This window comes from Camelus ferus, chromosome 25 (genome assembly GCF_009834535.1).
Source record: "Camelus ferus isolate YT-003-E chromosome 25, BCGSAC_Cfer_1.0, whole genome shotgun sequence".
In the NCBI taxonomy this organism is placed as follows: Eukaryota; Metazoa; Chordata; class Mammalia; order Artiodactyla; family Camelidae; genus Camelus; species Camelus ferus.
In genome coordinates this window covers 1,146,211-1,171,106 of record NC_045720.1, presented here as the reverse complement: position 1 = coordinate 1,171,106, position 24,896 = coordinate 1,146,211, and the positions used below count along the sequence as shown (strand labels likewise).

Below are 24,896 nucleotides of genomic sequence, written 5' to 3'. Positions count from 1 at the left end.
CGCGCCTCCACTGACTCACATAGGTTCCCTCCTTCCCTCACTGGGGGAGAGGAACAGCCAGTGTGCGGTCTGCTGCACGTGGGGACCAGAGACCGCATCCACACTAGGGGGAGGCATAGGGCCTCTGGGGCAACCTGGGAAGGCGGCACTGCCTGGAGCAGAGCAGGGCACCCTGTCCCTGACTGGCGTAGGCACTGGGCAAGCTCCCCTGGCCCTGGACGGGGAGTCGGGGAAGGACTGGCTTCCCAGAAGTTCTCTGGGCTAGTGTGCCTGCCCTCAGCTCTTGGCCACCCCCAAGCTTTGGGGGCAGTTGCCCCAGGGCCCTCCTACGCTCTTGCCAGCGGCTGTTTGCTCCCTGGTTCCCTGGCTCCCCCTGGTCTCAGCTGAGCCTTCTCTCACAGCCAGGTGGGTGGGAGACGGGAGAGCAGCCGACTGCCCCCGCACACACGCAGGCTTCGGAGTGCTTGCCCACCCGTCCAGCCAGCGGCCTGCAGAGGGGGCGAGGTAGGCTCTCCCTGCCAGGGGAAGGTGCTGCCCCTTCCTGGCTCCGGTGGTGGTCTCTAGGCTTGCTCCTTTGTCTTCGTTAACTCCTGTTTGCCACTTGCTGGCCTGGGGCAGGGGATACACAGGGAGGCACTGACAGCCGGGTCTGGGAGCAGAGGCCGGGGGGGTGACCAGGGCCCCCTCCTGTCTGCCAGGAATGGCTGGTCGGAGAGCCACAGATACAGCATCAGATGTGCTGTGTCTCCTGGCCACGGCAGCCACCAGGGTAAGGTCTTCCTCTCAGCTCCCCTGACGGTGGAGGCTGGGAGGGGAACAAGCCAATTCTCCGCGGCCCCAGAAAGGATCATTTTTCTCCCACCTAGCACCACCATGCCCTCCTATCACAACACATCAGTGACTAAACCCATGGAATTCCACAGGGACTCATTGAACCCCTGGGGCTCATTGTTAAATGCACAACACATGTCTTTACTGAGCACCTTCTGTGCACCAGGCTGCCTGCCCGGGGTACCTTCCACCACCTCCACCAGGGAGGCTGCCGAGGCTTGATGGTGAGATGCAGCCATCACTGGGGTCCATGGCTTCCGTGCCGGCCAGGTCGTCCTGGGAGCAGCCGGAGGCTCTCCCTGACCCGACAGCTGGGGGGACTTGAAGGCTCGAGTAACTGGACAGCTGGTGGGGAGGGGTCAGGGGCTCAGGACAGCTGCACTGAGGTAGGGCACCCACTGCCTGGTCCCCATGGCCACCTCTGGTCTGTTCTGCACAAAAACCAGTGCAGGGTCGGGGTGGGACCCCTGACTCCTCCCCACATCAGGCCAGGCCCCCTCCACCTTTCACCTCCTCACGTGCTGTGGTGACCCCCTCCCCATGAGAGTGGACAGGACCCCTCCAGGGGCTTCCTCACCAGCCTGGACACATGGGGGCAGTCAGGTTGGGGGAGCCAGGGTGACCTCCAGCCTCCAGCTGGCAAGGACCTCGGGGCCTTACTCCTCAGGCTCAAAAGAAGCGGTCTCAACAACCTGAGGGAGCTGGGGGGCTTCCTTCCCCAGAGGAACCTCCAGAGGGGACCCCTCCTCACCATGCAGCTCCTGAGCCGAGGCGTGTGGTGACCTGGCCAGCCAGCCTCATGGACGTCACAGTGTGAAGCCACAAGACATCTCGTCCTCGACAGCAGGCTGGGGTCAGAGCCCAGCTGAAGACCTCTCCTCAGCCTCTCCCCCTCTCGCCAGGGATTTCTTCCTGGGCTCAGGGAGCACTAGGCTGGTGTCCTCCCACCTCGGGGCTCATCTGGAGCGAGAGCTGCCTGGCACCATCCTGGTGGGGCACACTCCCAGCCGGGGTGGGCGGTGGCTCCCTGGGGAAGGGCTCTGGCTGCAGGAAGCTCCTGCCTTCCTGCCACCACACTGCCGGCTCCTCCAGCTCCCTTCCTGCTGCCTGCCCAGCGGCACCCCCTCCCCAGTCAGCACCTGTTTCAGACCCCACCCCAAAGTCACCTTTGTGCCACTCCCGCAGGCCCCTTGGCCTCTCCAGTGCACACCCACCCCGCCTACTGTTCCTACCTCGCCTCTCAACCCTCAGATAGTGGACCAGGCTCTAAGCTCCCCCCAAACGAAGCTCGCCTCCAGCCCACGCCACCTGCTGGTCACATGACTTTGGGTCTCGGGGGGGGGGTCCCCGCTTCCCTGCCTTGCCTCTGCCACCTGCAGGCGGGCGTGTCACCGTCACTGCACCCGGCCCGCCACCCTCACAGGAGGCTCCCTGTCCGTGGGGCCATCGTCTGAGAAGCTGTACGACCTGTTGTCCTAGGGCAAAGGGCAGTCCACAGAGGGCACAGGCCTGGAGAGGGGATCCTTCCTGGGCTCTTGGCAAAGGCAAGGAAGAGGCTCCAGGGTCTGCCTGGGTTGGTACGGGCAGTAGAGGGGGGACCAACCCACACCCTCATCCCCAGGGTTCTTGGTTGGCCTGCCCTGTAGCCTGAGGAGCCCAGGGTGACCACTGGCACACTGCCCCTCCTGCCCGGGGGCAAGGGCTCTGACCAGGCCAAGCCTGAGGCTGAAAGGGTCCCCTAATAGGTCACAGAGAGTGGTGAGGGCTCCCGGGGCCGGGGTCCAGGAGAACAGGGCAGCCACTAGCAGGGCATCTCCTGCTTCTAGGAGTGCCCTGCCTGTCTTGAGCCGTCCACGCTGGCCCACAGCTGTCAGACCGGCCGCTTCCAGGCAGTGGGCTGCACCGTGGGGCAGTGGGGCCCGGGTACAGGTGGCAGGGCCTGTGGCTGTGAGCAAGTGGGCGGCCAGGGGAGAGAGGCAGAGCAGCCGGGAAGGGAAGACTCGGGGGAGCGGTGGCGGTCCCGGGCGGGCGGGGGAGTGGTCCAGCTGCCCATCGGTCTTTTGGGAGCCCACCCCCAAGGAACACACCTACTCGCCTTGGATCTGGCTGGTGCCCACCTTGCAGCCAGGGGTGCAAGCGTGTGCCCCTCCTTTATTGCAGAAGGAAGCGCAAGGGGAGGGTCTGAGCTGGTCATGGTTCAGGTCAGGCTGGACCAACAACTGTCTCCCTCTGCCTCTCCTGCCTGTCCAGGCAGAGGAGTGAATTTACTCCCTGCCCCTCCCATTGTCACAGGGTCCCCTGTGTGTGGGAGCTCCCCGCAGGCGTCAGGAGGGAGCTCAGGGGAGGAGGCAGGAGGCCGAGGTTGCCCCTGGTCATGTCGCACACTAGTTCCTGCCGCACCCGCGCCTGTCTGGAGAAGGAGCCGAGCAGCTCGCTCAGCCCTGGCTCCAAGGCTCCTCTGTCAGTGCTTAGCCCAGGCTAAGCCAACCCATGTGGCTCCTCCAAGGGCCTGGTCTGAGGCCACCACAGAGACCCGAGGGGTGGCTAGGTGAGGACACATGGCTCTGCAAACCTCTGCCCGACGTGTGCCCGGCCAGAGCAGCTGCGGGGCCAGGCCGGGGGAGCGAGCTGGCCCACCGTGGGGTCCATTCGGCTCACTGACTGGGTGGGGCTTGCTCTCTGCCCCATGACCCAGCATCCCGCTGAGATGGCACAGGGCAGGCCCGGGACAGGGCGCAGCACCTGCATCGGCACTCGAGGCAACGGGTCCCCTGCTCCCGGACCGAGTGTCGCCGTCACACAACGACATCAGGCAGCGCTTGCCGCCACCCAGCTTGGTTCTCGTCACCTCTGGGGCTGCCACAGGGACATGCCATTGCACGGACAGGGACTGGGGGCAGGACCCCCAGATCCTCACCTCGGCCTCATGGGGCGGGGGCGGGGGCGGGGGCAGGGCCGAGGGACCTCCCCAACGCCCTTCGGCCAGGGCTGGTCAGTGCTGCCCTCTCACCCAGGCCCAGGAGGAGCAGGTGGAGGACAAGTGGTGGTGCAGCCGGCTCCACTCCAGGCCAAGGGGTGGGGCTGCAGGCCACGTGGTGTGGGTGGTGATGCAGCGACACTGGTGACACGGAGATGGAGGCACACGGCAGCGGTCCAAGAACGGGAGGCTGTGGGCACGTGCTCACCAGCTGGAGTGCAGCTCACTTCTCTGGGATGAGGGATGAATACTCTGAATGGCCTTGACCTTGGCCTCCCAGGATCTGTTAGACCAGACCCTGTCCCAGGCCCCCGGGACCAGAGACACTTCCAACGTGGGGCGAGCTGCCTCCTCTTTGCCCTGTCCCTACCTTGGCCCAGCTGTTCTCCTGAGACACCTGGAGGAGGAGCTCTGGAGAGGAACTCAGCTTGGGGGACCCTGGCCCCCGACCGTCACATCCAACATGTGCCCAGGGCCCCCTCCTAGGCCTCTCCCAACCGCAAATCACATTGGCCTGGCCATGGAGAGGCTGCCCCCACCTGCGGAGCCATCCAGGAGGCAAGACAGCACCAACATTCCGGCCCAGAGGCAGCGAAGGGGATGTGCTTTCTCCCTGCCTGGCTCTGTCTGGGTCCGTGGCTAAGCGGGCAGGTGAGAGGATGCGCAGGGGCCATGGCAGGGGTGCCCCCTGGACGGGTGGACGGCCCCTCACCTGCCTCTCAGTCTCAGGCATCCAGGTCTGCGGGGCGGCACCTCTAGGAGAGGCTCTGGGGCATGAGCAGTGTGCACCCACCCGAGCTGATGCCCCACGGGGCTGCACGGTGGCGTGGCGGCAGTCAGGACAGCCGAGTAGACACAGGACAGAACCTTTATTGCTGAACACAAAACGCCCGCCAGGGAGGCCTGCCCGGCGCGCTTCCCCGGGCAGGCATCCTAGGGGAGGACTAGGGGCACATCGCATGGAGGGGACAGGGCTGGGGGTGAGCCCTGCTGGGTGCCCCTTCGGGCAAGGCTGAGGAACCGGGGTGGGAGGTTGGTGGGGCCCAGCCCGAGGGAGGTGAGACCTGGGTACTGGTCACGCAGAGCTGAGAGCCAGGTGGGCAGAGCGATGGCCCTGCAGCCCCAGGGGGGTGCTCAGTGGCCGGCGGCCCCTCCTCTGGGGCCGTGGCGGGCAGAGCCTCCTTCCTCTCCAGGGCCGAGGGGCCGAGGTAGGCATGGGCCGGCCCCCTGGGCCCTCAAAGACGGGGTTTGATGTGCAGAGATTTCCCTGTTCCGAGAGGGGCAAAGGTCAGAGCTAGGATTCCCAGCCAGGAGGAGGACCCCCATGGGCCCAGGCCCACCAAGCACGGGCCGCCAGAAATGGGGAGCGAGGCTTCGGGTACACGTCGTCCTCTAGTCCAGCGCCCACTGCCCACCCGGGGGGCCAGTGTCCAGCAGGGCGCAGGCCTGGCCTGCGGGGCTGAGAGGGCAAGGCGGGGGAGCCGCGGACAGCAGGTGGGTCATGAGAGCGCAGCAGTCTGCGGGCTGGGCTACAAATACGGGTGCAGACGGTCTGCAAGCAGACACAGCCCAGACTCACACCTGGATGAGCCTGAGGCTCCCAGATGGAGCCTTCGACGTGGAAAGCCAGGGTGTATGGGAGCAGTTGCTGGGTGGTGAGGGAGGGACCGAGGCCCCCCTGTGTACAGTGACAGGCTTGGGGGCAGGAGGAGGAGAGGCAGTGGGCCGGGCTCCTGCCCTGTGCACCCTCTACTCACTGGGCACCAAAGCCTCTCCCCTCCAACCACCTCATAGGCCAGCAAACCAGCTGACCACAGAAGCCTCCGTGTGGCTGCCCTTAGGCACAGCACTGTCCGTGTGTCCCCTGCAAGCCCGCCTCTCCTCCTGGGACCCCACTTCAGGGCTGAGGACCCCAGCCACCTGCTTGGCCAAGTCAGAGTGCAGATGTCAGGCCCAGGCAGCTAGGGGCCCAGGCCCGCAGGCTCCACCGAGGGCCTCAGCCGCTACTGGGTGGTGGCAGGGGCGGGTCCAGCCTGGCTTCCTGCCCTGATGTGGTCTCAGGCCTCCCTCTGGCTCCCAGGAAGTGGGCAAGGCCTCAGCAGGGAAGGAAGGCTTGAGGCGGTGGCCCTTGACCACCCCGCCGGCTTCCCCCGATAATGGCGCGGGTGGCAGGGTTCCTGATAATTACTTTAAAAAAAAAAATAAGGTGGCTTCCACAGGCTGTCTGCCCCGTGCCCCATCCCCTTAGTGTCCTCCCTGGTGGAGCGAGCTGGGGAGCTGGTGTTGGCCTGGCCAGGCAGGTGAGCAGAGGGCCTGCTGTGGGCTCTGCAAGCAGGAGGTGTGGGCCCCAGCCCAGCTGAGGCAGGCCTGTAAGCATGCTCAGCAGAGCTGCGAGAGAGGCTCAGCCAGCATCTTCCATTAATGTTACGACCGTGAAATATGACAATAAAATGATAGCCGTATGGTCGCAAATTTGCAGCCCGCCGAGCTGCGTAGGGTTTATCGTCACTCAAACGCGCGGAGAGCTGTAAAATGTTTACAGAAAGGGCCGTTTGCAGCCATAAAATCCTCTTTTCTCTCCTAAACAAGGCTGAGTGGAGCCATTTACCAAGCCCCAAATACTCATCAGGGGAGAGGGAGCATCTGTTCTCCCCAGGAGCGCGCGCTGATCTTCCAGAACAAATTAACAGAAATGGGTGCTTTCTAATTAAATCAGGCCTCGACTGGGGTGGCCTGTGCGGGCAGCACTGCTGTGCTCGCACCTCGGCTGGCCCTGCTCCTGTGGGCCAGCAGGTGTGCCCCTCAGCCAGGGACCTGGCACTCCATGCCCAGCCCACATGGGCTCTCTGGCACCTTCCCGGCCCGCCTAGAGATTCTGACCCCATGGGTCTGTGGTGGGCCCTGCAGGAGTGCCGGGCTGGCTTCCAGAGGCTGGGCTGCCTACCTGAGTCCTTGGTGGGGGGGCTCCTGGGGGTCCGGGCCCTGGGCTGACCTCCTGGGCTGGGCGAAGACTGCAGGGAGATGAAGGAAGGCAGCTTGGAGAGGCTGCTGGAGCCCGTCCCTGCCGAGGCAGCCTCCTCCTGCAGAGACAGCTCCTCCTGGTCCAAGGACAGGGAGGGGGAGTGGGAGGCAGGAGGGGGGGAGGAAGGGGAGGGGGAGGACGGAGAGGAGGAGGAGGATGGGGAGGAGATGGAAGAGGGGGGGGCTGAAGCTGCAGCTAAAACCCGTGGGGAGGGAGGGGGGGAGGCCGGGCCAGCAGCCACGGCGGTAGGGGAGCTCGTTGTCTGTCTGCTGGGTCGCTGGGCAGCCGAGGACTTCCTGTGGGAAGGAAGGGGAGCAGAGGTGTGAGGGTGAGCGGCTGTGTGCAGGGCAGGGGTCTGGAGGGTGCTGGTTGACCACCTGTGCCCCGCCTGTCTCAGCAGCGAGGCTCCTAACCCTCCCTGCCCCTTCGGTCCCAGCAGCCAGCAGGCCTCCCCGAGCAGGTTCAAGGCGGCCCTCAGGCCCCAAGGACAGGCTGATGATGTCATGGGGCATCCAGCCCGAGGCAGCTCCATGTTGTCCCTGTTCTCACCTTCCGGAGGCTTCCCAGTCCAGGGCAGGTGAGTGCAACGGGGCCAAGCCATGAGCATCGCCCCAATCCTCCCCTCCCCCGGGGAGTGGGAGTGGGCAGCCGAGAAGCCCCGCCTTCCTCCACAGGCTGGTCTGGGCCAGGACGCCCTCAGCTCTGTCCTGCCTGGGGACCGGGGGCGGGAAACCTCTACGGCTCACTCGCTCAACTTGGAGGTTTCTTTTTGGGTTTGAAGCCCAGAGCTGGGCAGGGCCTGGGGGCTCCCCAGAGAGGATCCCAATTGTGCCCCAGAGCAGGAGGGCCCTTTTCCTGACCGCCCCAAGGGTTTACGCATGCAGCACCCACTGTCCCCGTCACCTGGGCCCGTGGCTGGTGGAAGTCCTGCTCCTGGGGGGCGCACTGCTGGGTTCCGGGGCTGGGGGTGCGGCTGTCCGCCGGCCGAGGTGCTTCTGGTTACGGTGGAGTAGCTGGCACTGGGCGCCCCGCGGGCAGACACCCCGCCGGGAGAAGTCGGGGCACAGCAGCGTGTGCTTCTTCTTGCACTGAGGGAGGAGGAGCGCAGCTGGGTGGGCCAGTGAAGGCCGGAGAGCTTCCTGTTGGATGACTAAGGCCCCCAGCCCAGAGTGGCCCCCAGCCCACACTACCCTATCTGTAAGATGTCCCCTGAGCAATCTGAGGGTTGAGTGGGGACCCTTGCATGCTCACAGACCCTGTGGGCTGGCTTGGGGTTTCTCAGGGCACTAACTCCTCCTGACCGCAGCCCACCCATACTGGCAGAAGTCGGGGGTGGTGGCCACTAGTCCTGGGGACTCACTGGGTGGGGTTCAGGCTTCAAGCCTGGGGGTGCAGCAGGTCGGCTGAGGCCACGCAGTGTGGAGGGAAGGCCGGCCACACACCCGATCCATCACACCTGTCACTGTGGCTAATTATACCCGTGGGGGGGCGTGCCATCGGGCAGGTGCTCGGGGCAACATAGCCTCAGCTCTGCCTGCCAGGCCTGCAGGGAACCACAAAGCCTCTGCCCAAGGCCTGTCCTTCTTCAGCTCTCCTGCCCCAGGATGGGAGCTGCAGAGACCAATGCTGCAGCCCTGCTGTGTGCCCACTTCCATCTGGCCCTTCTAGGGGAGGGTGTCTGGGGTGAAGCAAGATTGGGCACCCCAACTGCCCCTGGTGTTGGACACAAAGTGCTGGAGAGACAGACTGGATGAGAACCGCCACAGGCAGAGTCCCTGCCAACCCCCCAGAGCTGAGTGTAAAACCAGCCCTGGTGCCCAAGCAGCCCTGGATGCCCAGGGGCACAACCACTGGAAACACGTGGCCCGGCCTTTAGACCGCTTCCTCCTGGGCCTCATAACCTGCCACCCCGGACATCTGTCCTCAGAGTCTTGGATCTCGGCCCTGTGCCCAGCACCCAGGACGAAGCGCCTGGCTGAGGACCCCACGGAGCGGGCGCCCGTCCCAGAGCAGGGTCTGGGCGCTGGCCGCATTCTTGTCCTGGCCCCTGCTGCTGCCAAGGGATTAGAAGCCCCTCACGCTGGTGCCTGGAGGCAGGTGGCAGGCTCTGAACACCCCTGAGACCCCTGCCAGCTCGTCCCTGTGCTTGGCAGACCCAGCCCTGCCCCTCAGCAGAAGACAGGCTCAGGCTAACGCCTGCTTGCTCCTCCTCCCCTCCCTCCCCTCCTTCACTGACATAAAAACTGAGTGATTATTTCTATAAGCGTAAAAGAATCTGAATCAGTAGTTAAACAGTAAGGGAAACTCTGGCACGGATTCCTGAGGGGGTCTCATTCCAGCCCCATGTGAACTGGCCCAGAGACCAGGAGGATAGAGGAAACTCCTCAACACTGTTTACTGGACCAGAACAACCGTAAGCCCAAACCTGACCGGGACTAGATGAGAAAGGAACATTTAGGCTGATTTCACTTAGGAACAATGACTCCAAAGTTCCACACAAATTATAAGTAAACTGCATTTTGCAATGTGTAAAAACACTGATATGTGGAGACCAATTTAAGTTTATGTCAGGAGTGCAAGGTTAGTTTAACGTCAGAAAATCAGTGAACAAACACATGCACATTAGCAGACGAAAAGAGAGGCACCTTGATGGATAGGAAAGCGTGTTCAATGAAAATTCAGCCACAATTTACAGTTCAGCAGATTAGTGACAGAGAGGAACTTCCTTGGCTTAATACAGAGGTTCTTCGAAGAACCTTCCAGAAAGCATCACCCGCCACGGGCGTGGCTGGAAGCCCACTGTCACCTCTCGTCAACTTCGCATGGACCACAGGGAGGGCAGGAGCAGGAAAAAAAGGCAATGCATTTAGACTCAAAGGAAGAAAAACAGTTGTTTTCTGCAAAAGATACGACTGTTTATGTAGAAGAACCCAAGAGAATCTGTGGATAAATTATTATAATTATTAACAGAGTTTAACAAGGTTGCTGGAAACAAAATCAATTATTAAAAATTGTATGTCCGTATCCCAATGAACAGTGAGAAAATAAAATTTAAAAATATGTTATTTGTAATAACAATAAAACTGACAGGAAAAAATTCTAAGAGATAAATAAGAATTTTATTCGACGACATCGAAGGAGAGGCCTGTGTAACGGGAGGCGGACGCCTTGCTCACGGGCAGGAAGACGCACTGGAGACAGGTACCAGTTCTTGCCAAACAGAGGCCCAGATTCAGGCCAATCCCCATCAAAATTCCAACTTTTAAAAAACTTACTATGAATTGAAAATATATTTCTGGAAGAATTAAGGGCAAGAAGAGCTAAAACAGCCATGAGGAAGAACAAGCTGAAGGAATTTGCTTTATTATTGTGAAAGACTGAGCAGCTCAAACCTGCGAGAGAGCCTGGCACCGGCTCCGGCCAGTCAGCAGTGAGGAGGGCAGAGCCCAGAGACAGCCACCCCGAGGAACCTGCTCCCAGGGGGCCAGCTGCGGGCACAGGCCCGTCGGGCAGCCTCCGTGCTCGGGCAAAACGGCATCGCCTCCCGCTGGGCTGAGAGGTGGCCACAGGGCTTGGGGCTGCGGCAGCACCACTCGCGGGAGGCGAGGGTCCTTGCTCGAGACCCGAGATGTGCGAGCTCTGGAGAGAGCAAACAATGTTACTTCCATTACAATTAAGAGCTTCTGATGAAAAAGAATATGAAAACGAATGTATGTCTGCATATGCATGACTGGGACATTGTGCTGGACCCCAGAAATTGGCACATAGTAACTGACTGTACTGCAATTAAAAAAAAAATTTAAAAAAAAAGAGGGTCAGTTCTTCAAAATGCATCACAGAAAACTGAAAAAAACCACAAACTGAAATATGATACTTGCCACTAATACAACTGACAAATGATTAATATCCATAATATTTTACGTTGATGTATTTTAATGTTCATATTTATATTTTATAAGTTTCCCACAAGTTATTAAGAGAAAGCTGACCCAGTGGGAAAACGTCCCCACACTCCCTTAAAAAGAAACAAACTCCAGGTGGTTTTCAGCAGAGAAGGCACCAGGGGTTTAAACACTGGGGAAGATGTTTGGTCTCATTTAAATCAGAGGAAGGCAAATTAAAAAATTCAGAAAGGTAACTTAATTCTCAAAGTGGTCAGAAAGAAAAAAAGAGGCTGAGAGTCACGAGGGCTGGCAGAGAAGCGGGTCCACGACTAGTAACGGGCACCGGCCGCCCAGGAGTCGCGTGTTTCCTGCCACAGCAACTGCCACACACTCTGTGCCTGTGGCCCCCACCACAGGCTCAAAGCCCTGGTCTCCTCGGGGGACAGCCGAGCCTGTGGCACAGACTGTTCCCCAGATATCGGCCTGTCCCCCGTGAAGCCCATGCCACAGGGACCAACTGAACCACACACTGTGGCTCTGGGGGCCCTTCTGTCCAGGGCCTCCCCCGCTGGCTGTCTGCTCCAAGCCAGCTGCTCACCGTGCAGAGCTGGCCTGGGGGTGCGGGCCTTCCCACCCTACCTGGGTCCCGCCAGCTCATCCCCACCCTCAGCCTCCCACACGGTGGCCTCCCTCACCAGTCTTCCCTCCTGGAGGCAGGTCCTCCCTCTGCTGCCAGCAGCACCTCCACTGGTGGCCCTCAACGTCCCCAGTCCCCTGTGACTCACCAGCTTCCCTCCCACCCTCCAAAACCAAAGCTGCCCCTTCTCCACCTTGGAGGTGCCCCTTCCTGCCCATCTCCGCCCACCCGCTGTCCCTCTGCGCGCCTCTCGAACGCATCTGCCGCGGTCAGTGTCCATGGGGCCTAGGGCAAGGCCTGCCTCATTCACTTTGTCATTCCCTCCAAAACTGGTACCCAAATGCAGTGTGGTATCTTAGAACAGAAAACAGAAATCAGTAGAAAACTGGGTAAAATCCAAATACAGCCTCAAGCTAAGTTGGTAGTAATGTATCAGTGCTAATTTTTTAGTTTTGACAGACAGCTGGTATGGTCACATCAGACGTTAGCAGTGGAGGAGCCTGGGTGCAGAGGGTATGGGGACTCTGCTCCATCAGCAACTTTTCAGTAAATCTACGGTTATCACGAAGATGCTTATCACACAATAAATGATGAGCACTTGGTGCTGGGCCCCACGCAGAGAACAAGCCCAGAGGAGGCGGCGGGGCAGGTGGCGGGGCACCAGGGCCCCGCTGAGTCAAGGTGCTGGCTGGACTCCTCCCGAGTGCATCGGAGGTCACTGGAAGGCCAGGGCCCAGCAACCACCGGAGCTGATCCCAAGGGTGGGCTCTGTTGTCTGAAAAGGACACTTAGATGGGCAAGCATCGGGCGAGACAGCTCGGGAAAAGGCAAGAAAATGCCAACTAAATACAGATGGAGAAGGTTAAAAGCTTGAGAGGCAACAGAGAGTGTTACACACACCTGCACACCAATACAGTGAAAACCTAGATACAGTAGATCAGTTTCTGGGGAAAGTAAGCCAAAATTGGCATGAAAAGAAACAGAAGGAACTTCCACTTCCTGTAAGATGAAGTAAGTAGACACATTTGTCCCCCATCCCTCTGTGAAGCACAACTAAACCCTGATAACATTAGACGGCTCTGAAAGGCGGAGAGAAGGCAGGCCACCAGGGACCTGGGGACCCAAGGAGGGAGACGGCCCTGGGTCCTAGGACTTGCTCCTGCCTTGTCATCCTGACCTGGAGCTGAAGCAGCTGGCAGCTTGGAAGTGCCAACTCAGGTGCAAAAGCTGAGTGCGGAGCCCTGACCCCTGGCGCCCCTCTCCATCCTGCTTGGGTGGTACCAGAGGATGCCCCAGGGAGCAGGAACGCGGGACCCTTCCTCGACCGACCCGGGAGGCTCCAGTGGAGGCTGAGTGGGAAGTAAGTACTGCCCCCCCCCAGGACTAACAGGGAGGCCCCTCAGGTGTCCCTGGAGGCTGAGTGGGGAACCGGGGTTTCTAGCTCCACTTGGCAGTGACACGGCAGCACCTCCACTGCCCCGTCCACCTGCCACAGGTGTCTCAGAGAAAACCAGCTGAGGCAGAAAGCTTATACGAGATTCAGGATCTCATAGCAGCCAGAATGTCCAGGTTTCACCAGGAAATGACTCATGGTACCAAGAGCAAGGAAGACCTCAAACTAAGTGTCAGCTAGCACCAGGCGGCAGAGGCACCAGCCACCTCTGACAAGGGCTTTCAACAGGCACTTCCAAACACGCTTGAAACAACGAAAGCACAGGAAGTCTCAACAAAGAAAAAGAAGATTTAAGGTAGAATCAAATGGAACTTTTAGAACTGAAAGACATAATAAAAAATAAACTGGGATAAAAAAAAAAAAGCCCCTGGCCACAGGCTCAAAGCAGCAGAGAACACCGAGGGGAGTCAGAGCTGCAGACAGAGTGATGGACATCACCCAACCTGAGCGAGAGAGGACAGGCTCGAAGAGGAGCAGAGCCTCAAGGGCCAGCGGGGACACGGCCAAGGACCCACCTCTCACACAAGGAGGACTGTGGAAGGAGAGGATGTGTTCAGAGAAATGATGGCTGAAAATGTCCCAAACGTGGCAAAAAAACATAAACCTAGAGATTCAAGAGGGTCAGCAAACCCCAAACAGGAAGAACCAAAGGAATTCACCAAAAAATACATCACTGTCAGACCTATGAAAGCTAAAGACAAGGAAGCAGCCCTTGAATCAGCCAGAGAAGTGACGCTTTACCTGCAGGGGACAAACGTCGAATGACACGACAGAGGCCAGAGGGAGCGGTGTTGCATCTTTCAAGTGCTGAGAGGAAAGAGCTACCGACCCAGAACCCTCTATTCAGCAAAAGCCTCCTTTGGGAAAGAAGGGAAATCAAGGCGTTCTCAGATGAAGGGGACCTCGGAGCATGCTGCCAGCCGGCCCGCTAACAGTGGCCAAAGGAAGTTCTCTAAACAGAAAGGAAACCACCAAGAGAAACCTGGAGCGACAGCAAGGAAAGACACGGTGAACACACTCGGCTTCCCTGAGTGTCCCCCGCTGTGCCTGACGGCTGAGGCACAGCTCGCACAGCGTGCGCATGAGGCTCAGTCCGCAGGGGCAACGTCCCTGGCAGTTTCCACTTGGGGGAGGGGGTGAGGTTTTCCCTGAGCTGGGAAAACCACAACACCAGTAGGCTTCGACAAGTAACAGACACACAGTGCAATGCCTAGCGCACCCCCCCCAAAACTACATAAAGATATACACTCAAAAACACTATATACAACAGCCAAAACATGGAAACAACCTGAGAGTCCATCCACAGATGACTGCACATAGAAGCTGTGGTATATTGATACGACGGAATACTACTCAGTCATAAAAAAAAGAATGAAATAATGTCATTTGCAGCAACATGGATGGACCTGGAGATCGTCATTCTAAGTGAAGTAAGCCAGAAGGAGAAAGAAAAACACCATATAAGGGGAGAGTGTACGGACTCAGTGGTAGAGCACGTGCTTAGCATGCACAAGGTCATGTGTTCAATCCCCAGTGCCTCCACTAAAAAAAAAATTACATAAATAAAGCTACTTACCTCTTCCCTCAACAAACAAACAAACAAACAAACAGAACACCATATGGTATCACTTATATCTGGAATCTTGAAAAAAACATAAGTGAACTTATTTATAAACAGAAACAGACTCACAGACACAGAGAACAATCTTACGGTTACGGGGTGGGGGAGGAAGCGGGTGCAAAGGAGTTCAAGATTTGCTGATACTGGAAATCATAAGCAGAACGAAATGACAACATATGGAATGAGAGAAAATATTTGCAAAAGATGAGAATGACAAGGGCTTGATTTCCAGGATATATAAACAGTTCATAAGACTTAGTAAGAAACAAACAACCCATTCCAAAAATGGGCAGAAGACCTAAACAAGCAATTCTCTAATGAAGACATATGAACGGCCAATAGGCACATGAAAAAATGCTCAATACTGTTAATTATCAGAGAAATGCAAATCAAAACTACAATGAGGTATCACCTCACACTAGTCAGAATGGCCATCATTCAAAAGCCCAGAAGTGATAAATGCTGGGGAGGCTGTGGAGAAAAGGGAACCCTCCTACACTGCTGGTGGGAATGCAGTTTAGTGCAGCCATTATGGAAAACAGTGGGGAATTCCTCAAAAGACTAGAAATAGACTTACCATATGACCCAGCAATCCCACTCCTGGGCATCTATCCAGAGAGAATCTTTAATTCAAAAAGACACCTGCACCCAAATGTTCAAAGTAGCACTATTTACTAAGACATGGAAACAACCTAAACGTCCACTGACAGATGACTGGATAAAGAAGTTGTGGTGTATTTATACAATGGAATACTACACAGCCACAAAAATGATAATGCCATTTGCAGCAACATGGATGGCCCTGGAGAATGTCATTCTAAGTGAAGTAAGCCATAAAGAGAAAGAAAAATACCATATGAGATCGCTCATATGTGGAATCTAAAAAAAAGACAAATGAACTTATATAAAACAGGAACAGATTCACAGTCATAGAAAATGAACTTATGGTTACCCAGGGGGCAGGGGGTGGGAAGGGATAAATTGGGAGTTTAAGATTTGCAGATACTGATAGTTACATATAAAATAGATAAACAAGTTTATACTGTATAGCACAGGGAACTATATTCGATATCTTGCAGTAGGTTATGGTGAAAAAGAATATGAAAATGAATATATGTATATTCACGTATGACTGAAACATGATGCCGTACACCAGAAATTGATACAACATTGTGAGCTGATTATACTTCAATTAAAAAAAAAGATTCGCAGATACTAATACATATAAAATAAACAAGTTTCTTCTGTATAGCACAATATCTCCATATCTTGTAGTAACTCTAACGAAAAAGAATATGAAAAGGAATATATGTATGTGTTTGTATGACTGAAACATTATGCAGTACACCAGAAACTGACACAACATTGTAAACCGACTCTACTTCAATTAAAAAAAAAAGTACAATGGGATTTAAAAAAAAAAATAGATAAACCAACATAAAATTCTAAGAAATGTTCAAGTAACCCGTAGGAAGGCAGGAAAAAGAAACGGAAAGAACAGAAGACAAAAATCAAATTGCAGACTTAAGCCCTAACATAGCAATAATTACATGAACTGTAAATGACCTAACTACACCAACTGAATGACAGAGATTGGCAGAGTAAATTTAAAAACATGACCCCACTATCTGTTGTCTACAAGAAAGTCACTTCAAATATGATGCTATAGGTAAGTGAAAAGTAAAAGGATGGAAAAAGATATATCACGCAAACATTGATCAAAAGAAAGCAGAAGTGGCTCCATTAATACCAGATAAAGAAGACTCAGAGTAAAGATTATCAGAGACAGAGAGGGACATTTTATACTGATAAAAAGGACCAATTCAACAAAAAGACACAGCAACCCTAAATTGACATGCACCAAATAAAAGAGCTGTAAAATAAGTGAAGTGAAAACTGGGATATGTAAGGAGAAAAAGACAAACCCACAATTACAGCTGGGGACTCCAACGTCCCTCTCTCAAATACTGACTGAACAGACAGAAAATCAGCAAGGATACAGAAGAACTAAGAAATGCCTTTAACCAGCAAAATCTAATTGACATTTATGAAACACTCCATCCAACAAAAGGGGAACACACATTCAAGTGCCCATGGAACATATACAAGATAGACTGTACCCTGGGCCATAAAACATACCTCAAGAATTTTAAAAGAGGTAACACCATACAGAGTGTATTCTTTACCATGGTGTACTCAAACTAGAAGTTAATGACAGGAAGATAACAGGAAAATCTCCAAGCACTCAGAAACTCAACAACACACTTCCAAAGAATCTGTGGGTCAAAAAGGAAGTCTCGAGGGGGGAAAAAGGAACTGAATGAAAATATAACATCTCAAAATTTGTAGGACCCAGATAACTAAATTCATAGAGAACAAATCTTTAAGTCAATAATCTAAGCTCCCACCTAAAGAACATAGGGGAAAAAAAGATCAAAAAACCCCCAAAGCAACAGAAAGAAACAATAATGGTAAGAGTAGAGATCAATAAAATTGAAAAGAAAAAAACAGTAAGAGAAAAATCAATGAAACCAAGAGCTGGCTCTTTGAAAAGATCAGCAATACTGACAAATCTCTAGCGAAACAAAGAAAAAAGAAAAGTCACATATTTCCAATGTCAGGAATGAAACAGGATCACTGCAGACATCAGAAAGATAATTAAGAAATACTTCAAACAATTCTACACATGTACATTTAACAACTTAGATGAAATGAACCAATTCCTAGAAATACACTACCTACCAAAACTGACTTAAGAAGAAACAAAAAATCTGACCAGACGTATATATAGTTGACCCTTGAACAGTACAGGTTTGAACTGTTTGAGTTCATGTATATATGGATTTTTTTCAACAGATACAAACCACAGCACTACACGACCCATGGTTGGTTGAATCTGTGGATGCAGAGCTACGTATATGGAGGACTGACTGTAAAGTTATTTGCAGATTTTTGATGGGGGTGGGTTGGGGTATTGGTGCTCCTAACCCCTGTGTTGTTCAGGGTCAACCGTTCAGTAGAGAGACCGCATCAGTAATCAAAAGACCTCCCAACAAAGAAAAGTCCAAGACCAAATGGCGTCAACTGCTGAGTTCTACTAAACATGTGAAGAAGAATTAACACTTATTCTCAATTCTTCCAGAAAACTGAAGAGGAGGGAACAGTTCCTAACTCACAATAGTCAAAACTATCTAAGAGGCTAGGCTTATCTTGATTCTAAAACCAGACAAAGATACTACAAGAACAGGAAATTACAGATCAATATTACTTATGAACTTAGATATAAAAATCCTCAACAAAATACTAGAAAACTGAATTCACCAGCATATTAGAAGGATTATACATCATGACCCAGTGGGATTTATTCTCAGAATGCAAGGATGGTTCAACACCCCCAAAATCAATCAACATAATCGTGATTCAATGGGATCAATATGTTTGATTGACCAGTTTAACAGAATGAAGGTAAGAAAACCCACATGATCATCTCAATTGATGCAAAAAAGACAGGGCAAAATTCAACACCTTTTCATAACAAAAACACCAAACAAACAAGGACTAGAAGGGCCTCCACATAAAGGCTGCGCACGGCAAGCCCTCAGCTGGTGTCATCCTCAGCAGTGAGACTGGCAGCTTTTCTCTAAGATGAGGAACAAGACAAGGATATCCCATTTACCACTTTTTTTCAACATAGTACTAGAAGTTCCAGCCAGAGCAATTAGGCAAAAAAAGGAAAGAAGGGAGGGAGGGAGAGAGAAAGGACTAAAAAGCATCCAAATCAAAAAGGGAGAAAATTTTCTCTGTTGGCAGATAACATGCTCTTATATGTAGAAAACTAAAGGATCCACAAGAAAACTGCTAAGAGCTAATAAATAAATTCAGCAAAAATTTTAGGATACAAAAGGAACACACAAAAATCAACTGTATTGCTATACATTTGTAACGAATAACCTAAAAAGGAAATTAAAAACAATCCCATTTACAATAACATCAAAAAGTATGAAGTGCTCGGGAATAAATTTAAGCAATTAGGCAAAAGACTTGTACACAGAAAACCACAAAATATTGCCGAAAGAAATTACTGAAGGTCTAAACAAATACAAACACATCACAGATTCATGGACTGGAGACTTAATATCGTTAACACGACAATACTACACAAAGTGATCCAGAGTCAGTGCAATCCCCGTTAAAATTCCAAAGGCCTTAAAAACAACAACAAACAAAACAGAAATAGAAAAACCCACCCAAAAGTTTGTATGGACTCTCAAGGAACCCTGAATAGCCAAAATAATCTTGGAAAAGAAGAACAAAGTTAGAAGGATTCAGATTTTTTGTTTCAAACTTATTACAAAGCTACAGTAATCAAAACACTGGCGTAAGGACAGACACAGACCAACGTAACAGAACGGAGAACCAAGAAGGAGACCACACGTGTGTGGTCAACAGATTCTCAACAGTGGTGCCTAGAGCAGTCCATGGGGAGAAGACAGTCTTTTCAACAAACGGTGCCGGGAAGAGTGGACATCCATCTGCAAAAAAATGAAGTTGGGCCCTTATCTGACACTATATGCAAAAAATTAACTCAGAATGGACCAAAGACCTAGACCATAAAACTCTTATAAGGAAACACAAGGGAAAAGTTCATGACATTGGATTTGACAAAGTATCTTGGATAGGACACAAAAACACCAGGAGGTAATAGGAGAAATAAATAAATTGAACTTAAACAAAATGAAAAAATTTGTGCATCAAAGGACACTATCAGAGTGAAACGACAACCCACAGAGTGGGAGAGAAATGTGCAAATCACATCTCCAATAAGGGGTTAATATCCAGAATATATAAAAAAACTCCTGTCACTCAACAACAAAAACCCCCCAAACAACCCAATTCACAAATGGGCAAAAGACTTGAATGGACATTTCTCCAAAGAAGATATGCCAGTGAGCAACAGGCACATGGACGTGCGCTCAACATCACTCACTTTAAGGAAATGCAACCTGAGATCACAACGAGATGCCACCCACTAGGCTGGTTATTTAAAAAAAAGAAAAGAACGATGGATGAGAATGCGGAGAGAACGGAACCCTCTTGCCCTGCTGGCAGGAACGTAAACGGTACAGTCATTACGGAGCGCAGTGTGGCAGCTCCTCAGAGAACTAAACACAGAATTATCATCCAGTCCAGCAATTCCACTCCCAGGTACCCTCTGCGCAAAGGAGGGCAGAGCAGGACTTGGACAGACACTCGTGTGTCGGTGTCGGTTCGCAGCAGCGTGAGTCACGGTATCCAGGAGGCACCACCGAGTGTCCATTTCCAGGCAAGGAGATGGACAGGGCGTGGGACGTCACTCAGCTGCAAAAGGAATGAACTGTCGCGCTGCAGTGTGTGGACCTTGTGAATGTGATGCTGAGGGAAAGCAGCCAGACGTGAAAGGACAACCACTGTACGACCCACTTATGTTACATCTCTTGAACAGGCAAGCTCACTGAGACAAACGTAGATGAGGGCTTGCCAGGAGCTGGAGACAGCAGGGACAGAGTCACTGCTGGCTGCTTAGAGACTGTGCCTGGGGTGACGGTTTCAGCGCTGGAAGCAGACAGGGGTGGTCGTCGTACAATGCTGTGAATGTGATTAATGCCACTGAACTGTACACCCGAAAACGACAAATTATACGTTGTGTTCATTTTACCGCAAGTAAAAATGTAACACACCAAACCCCACTGTGCCATGTACTTAAATGGGTGGCTTACGTGGAATGTGAATTCTATCTCAACAAAGCTGCGAAGAAATGGGTAAAGGCTTGGCCAACAAGCACACAGGGGCTGGATGTCACCAGAAATACAAGAAATGCAAACCCACACCATGGTGAGAGGTCACTTCTCATCCACCAGCAGGGCTGAAGCCGCACAGAGCCCCGCACACCACACACGTGCGCAGCGGGCTCACCCCAAGAGCCCTGACTGGGAACACCCAGATGACCGTCCACTGACCAGCAGGGAGCAGGAGTGGTCTCTGCACACAACAGAGAGGCCTGCGGTCCTGCTCGCCGCCACAGTACGACGACCCTCAGACCACGCTCACAAGGGAAGCCAGGTGCCAGCGTCTGCTCACTGCAGGCCTCTCATGTGTGAAATGCCCAGAGAAGAGGCTTACAGAGATCGAGGCAGATTTGTGCGCTCTGGCCGGGGGCCTGCCTATAGAAGTCTTGGGAGGTGCTTTGGAGTGATGGAAATTCCTAAAACTGGGTTGTGGTGATGACTGCACAGCTTTGTAAACTGACTAAAACCCACTGATGGGAATGCCTGCGAGGATGGGCTGGACGACACGCAAACTGCGCCTCGGTAAAGCTGGCTGTTACAATTTCAATGGCAGCACAAGTCGGAGAGGAGAGGATGGGGGCTCTGTGTGCAGCTTCGGGGAAAATACCCACTAAACAGAGAACCTTGGTGAGGCCGTCCGTCCCAGCAGACGACGAGGCGGCCACGCAGCCTCCCCACAGCCCAGGCCGCTCGCGGCTGCGGCTCCTGCGCTGACCCCTGGTCCTCCCGGTCTTCCTGTGCAGCGAGTGCTGCCATTATCCCAGTTTTACATAACGGGACACCACGGCCCCCAGAGGGCGAAGTGACCTGTGCGGGGCCACGGCTCCAAGTGGCAGAGATGGGGCTGGCCTAGGGTCCGAGCCCCGACCCAGAGACGCGTCTCCAGGACCCCTTGCCATGCTCATAAAGCCATGCTGGCGCAGATGGAGGCAGGTTGCTGTGGCCTCGGGTGGGCACAGATCCTGGAGCAAGACCCACAGGAGAAAAATGGCAGGACTCTGCCCCCCAAAATAGAAAGTATTTAGCCCAAGGAAGGCTGCACCTCAGGCCAGTTAACAGGCGGTGACGGGGAGATGCTGTCTGGATCCCAGAGAGTGATGTCCAGATGAAAAAGAGCTTCCACAGGGGAGAGAGCAGGGGGTGTGTGTGGCCGGGGGGCAGGGACCCGGGCACCTCAGCTCACCGCTGGAGCCCCCTGAAGGCCGGGCACTGACAGAGGAGGAGAGGTAAGGACGTCGGCGGTGGAGAGTTTGTGACGGAGGCAGGGACACAGACAGGGCTGGGGCTCGGCTGAGGGCTGGGGGGTGTCAGCACAGAGGTGGCTGTGGATTAAACCACACACGTGCACTCAGACAGCTCCCAGCTCTGTGCCAGGAGAGGGGCTGGAAATGTGACGCCCCAGCTGCAGTGAGCTGGGAGCACCCAGACCAAAAGTTTTAAATCCGAGGGAGGGGAGAGGAGCCTGGGTGCCTAGAGGAGTGGTGGTCCAGGGCTGGAGTGGGCACGGGCCCCTGCACCCTGCGGGCCAGACCACGTGAGCGTGAAACCCAACAGTGACAGTAAGGGACTAGAGCCACTGGGAGGAGTGGGATGCAGGAGGAGTCACGGACACAAACACATAGTGGGGAAGATGGGAAGACCACACCCAGGGCAGGGTGGGGAGTGGGTGGCAGGCAGGAGACAGCTGTGCTCCAACACGAGCGCTGAGAGCCTGGTTTTCCGGAGCCTCAGAGTGGCTCCCACAACACAAGCGTTAATTAGGAGCCAAACCCAGCACCTCGGCTGACTCGACAGCAATTGATCAAGGACCCCACCCCCAGCGCCAGGAATGAGCATCAAAGGGACGGGACAGGCGGAGGATGCACTGTGGCTGTGACACTGTGACACCAGGACTGCGGGCCACCCGAGGCGATGGCCATCCCGCGGGAGCATGGCCATGGTCCCCGAGGGCCCCAAGGAGATGGCAGAGGCCGACCTCTGAGCCCTGGCCAGGGGCAGCGCGCAGCCCTGAACAGGGGAAGGGGCAGAGGTTTCCTCTCAGCCTGAATTCTTCACAAGAAAAGGGCCCATGCCTCTTTAACAAGCCGTCGCTTTATGAAGCAAGGTTAACAATTCCACGTGATTCAGTGGAATATTATAAACTCTCTGGGGCCCATCTGAGGACTTCCACTCCAGGCGCGAGGTGACGACTCAGCGCTTTCCACATTATTTAGAGAATAAAGTTAACCCTTGCCGGCCCGGCCACCGTGCTCCTCGCCGGATCGCCTGCTCAGCACTTTCCCGGCTGTAATCACAGGCCGCCACCCGGCACGCGGCAGCCACACAGCGCCCACCCGCCGAAAGGACGCAGTAAGCACTTCCACTAATAGAAGCAGAACTTGAATATCGCTTTGATGTTTTCATTTAAACGGGACTCTTTTACAGTAATCACCCACAGCCTCTGTAGGGGTCCTGTCCCCTCACCCCACGACCTGGGCTGGGCTGGTGTGGCCTGCTGGGCTCCACACTCTGGGCAGGGCCTCCCAGGAGTGACCTCTGCCCGAGCCTGGCCTGGGCTGAGCCTCACGGCAGCAGGGAGAGAGCGGCTGTGATTCTACAGTGACCCCCAGCATGGGCCCGGGGTCCTCACCTCCACTGAGCTCCCTGGCAGCCCTGCCCTGGTCTCCAAGCCAGCCTGCGGGCCCACGAGGCAGGGCGCCACTTACAGCGTGTGGGGACCATGCTGCATGCCTCCTTTTGAGGCACGGGGTACTGAGAAGGCCTCTCCAGGGGCCCCCAGCCCAGGGCCACGCTGCCCTCGCAGCCTCCCACCAGCCCCGCAGACCTGAAGGACAGCAGTGACACAGAGGGACGCCTGGTGCTCAGCTGCTGGGGGTTTCCCACAAGGGCAGCCCGCACGTGGGGCTGACAGGTGGCCAGAGGTGGCAAAGCAGAGTCACCCATGACCCAGGCTGGGTGTCATTCACAAACCAGCTCCCTCAGCCCCCCCACCTCGGGGGCACACCAGCTCCGGTGGGGGAGGCCGGGGGCTGCCTGCCACCTGCCTACGCGCCTCACCTTGGCACCCAGCGGGCAGTAGCCTTTGAGGAAGTCAGTGCAGACCTCTGCCTTGCGGGACACGTAGACGTGGCTGTAGGGACAGCTGCTGTTGCTGCAGACCCCCTTCAGGAAGTAGGAGCACACAGGCATCTGCAGAGCAGGGAGGACAGTGAGGGCCGGCCACACCCCCGACCCCTCCACTGCCCCACTCCACGGGGAGGGGCACCAGGACTCCAGGGGCCCACTGCCGGGCGGCAGCCACCAGAGATTGTGGCTGGAGACCCTCACCCTGGCCCCGCCCCAGGGGAGAAATAAACAGTGCTGGCAAGAGGCGCTGCCCACCCCGAAGTCAGATCCTCAGCTTCCCCAAGAAGGCACGGTCGCCAGAGAGCACGTCTACCCTTGCCCGGTCTAGACGAGCGCACTGAGGCGGGGCTGTGCGCAGGCCCAGGCCTGCTGTCACCCGAGCCCATCATCTGCCCTAGGCCTGCCCAGTTTCCAGGCCGCGGGGCTGTGGGGGATGGGCCGGGAGGAGGCTGCTGTCTAGAAGAACAGGGGCTGGGGGAGGAGGGAGGCAGAGCGTGGGAGCTCTAGGTGGGCTGACAGCCTACAGGGCCTGAACTCCAGATTTTCCAGCTGGCTGACGCGTGGGTGCCTGGCAGCGTCTACGAGCTGGGGGTCTGTGAGCTGGGGCCTGACTCGGCCTGGGGAAGCCTGGGCAGCAGACTGGCTCCCCTGCGCTGGCCCACTGGCAGGTGGGCCCAAGGGAGACCTGGTGGGGGCACATCGGGTGGCCAGCCCGGGCAGGGCTGTGTGGCCCCAGCCATTCTTGGCCTCCAGGCTGGCAGTGGGAGAGAGGCAGCCCACCTTCTCCCCACTGGGCGGAACTGAGACCTGAGGGTCAGCAGGCCAGCAGGAGGGGTCTCTGATCTGCCCACCCTGTCCTTTGAAGCTGCGACTCTTCCAGGCGACTGCTCTGTTGGGGCCCTCGGGGTGAGCCCTGCCCCTCCTGCAGGCCAGCTTCTTGGGCTGTCTGGTCCCACCTCAGGGGATGGAACCTTGCCTCAACCTTACACAGCTGTCACTCTGTGGGTCTCAGCCCTTCCACAGGCCAACACCTCTCCCGGGCCTCCTCCCTCTGCTGTCAGGCCTGCTCCTATGGCAGCTCCTTGGTCCCCACTGCTGGTCCCCACCGCACCCCACTGGGCTCTTGCCTGCCCGCAGGGGATGCACAGGGACTTCAAAGAGCCACTTTTCTGGGGGGAGGGGGAACATAACTGAGGCTGAGGAGGGAAGGAGGGAGAAAGCAGAGAAACAAAGGGTGATTTAGCGAAGAGAGTTTATTTTTAATTGTCTTTTAACTGCAGCGCAGAGGGGAGCGGCCGGCCTGGGGCTGGCGGTGCCGAGGCTGCAGACAATTCCCTTAATGTGCGCTTTGATACAGGGCCCAAATTAGCGCTAATAAAAAGGGATAATAAAGCCACCTCTTGCACCAAGCGGAACTCCTCGCTGTCAGTGCGGTTATCAAGAGGAAACTGCGTTCGCATTTCAATTAACCTTGTTTGCACCCAGCACGTCCACACAAATAACAATAACATTAATTCAGG

The 24,896-nt window shown here is 55.1% G+C and overlaps 1 protein-coding gene across 2 annotated transcripts in view; it reads right to left on the bottom strand.

Annotated features, from left to right (window-relative positions):
- Positions 1 to 4,658: 4,658 nt before the first annotated feature.
- ZC3H3 (zinc finger CCCH-type containing 3) overlaps positions 4,659 to 24,896 on the bottom strand; it is an 83,200-nt gene continuing 62,962 nt past the window's right edge. For both annotated transcript variants that reach the window (XM_032468233.1, XM_032468234.1), the window contains 4 exons: positions 23,308 to 23,439; positions 7,734 to 7,918; positions 6,753 to 7,126; positions 4,659 to 5,075 (listed from right to left, as the gene is read on the bottom strand). In XM_032468233.1, the coding sequence (XP_032324124.1) occupies positions 5,044 to 5,075; positions 6,753 to 7,126; positions 7,734 to 7,918; positions 23,308 to 23,439 (723 nt within the window). In that variant the 3' untranslated portion in view covers positions 4,659 to 5,043. The remainder of the gene's footprint in view (positions 5,076 to 6,752; positions 7,127 to 7,733; positions 7,919 to 23,307; positions 23,440 to 24,896) is intronic.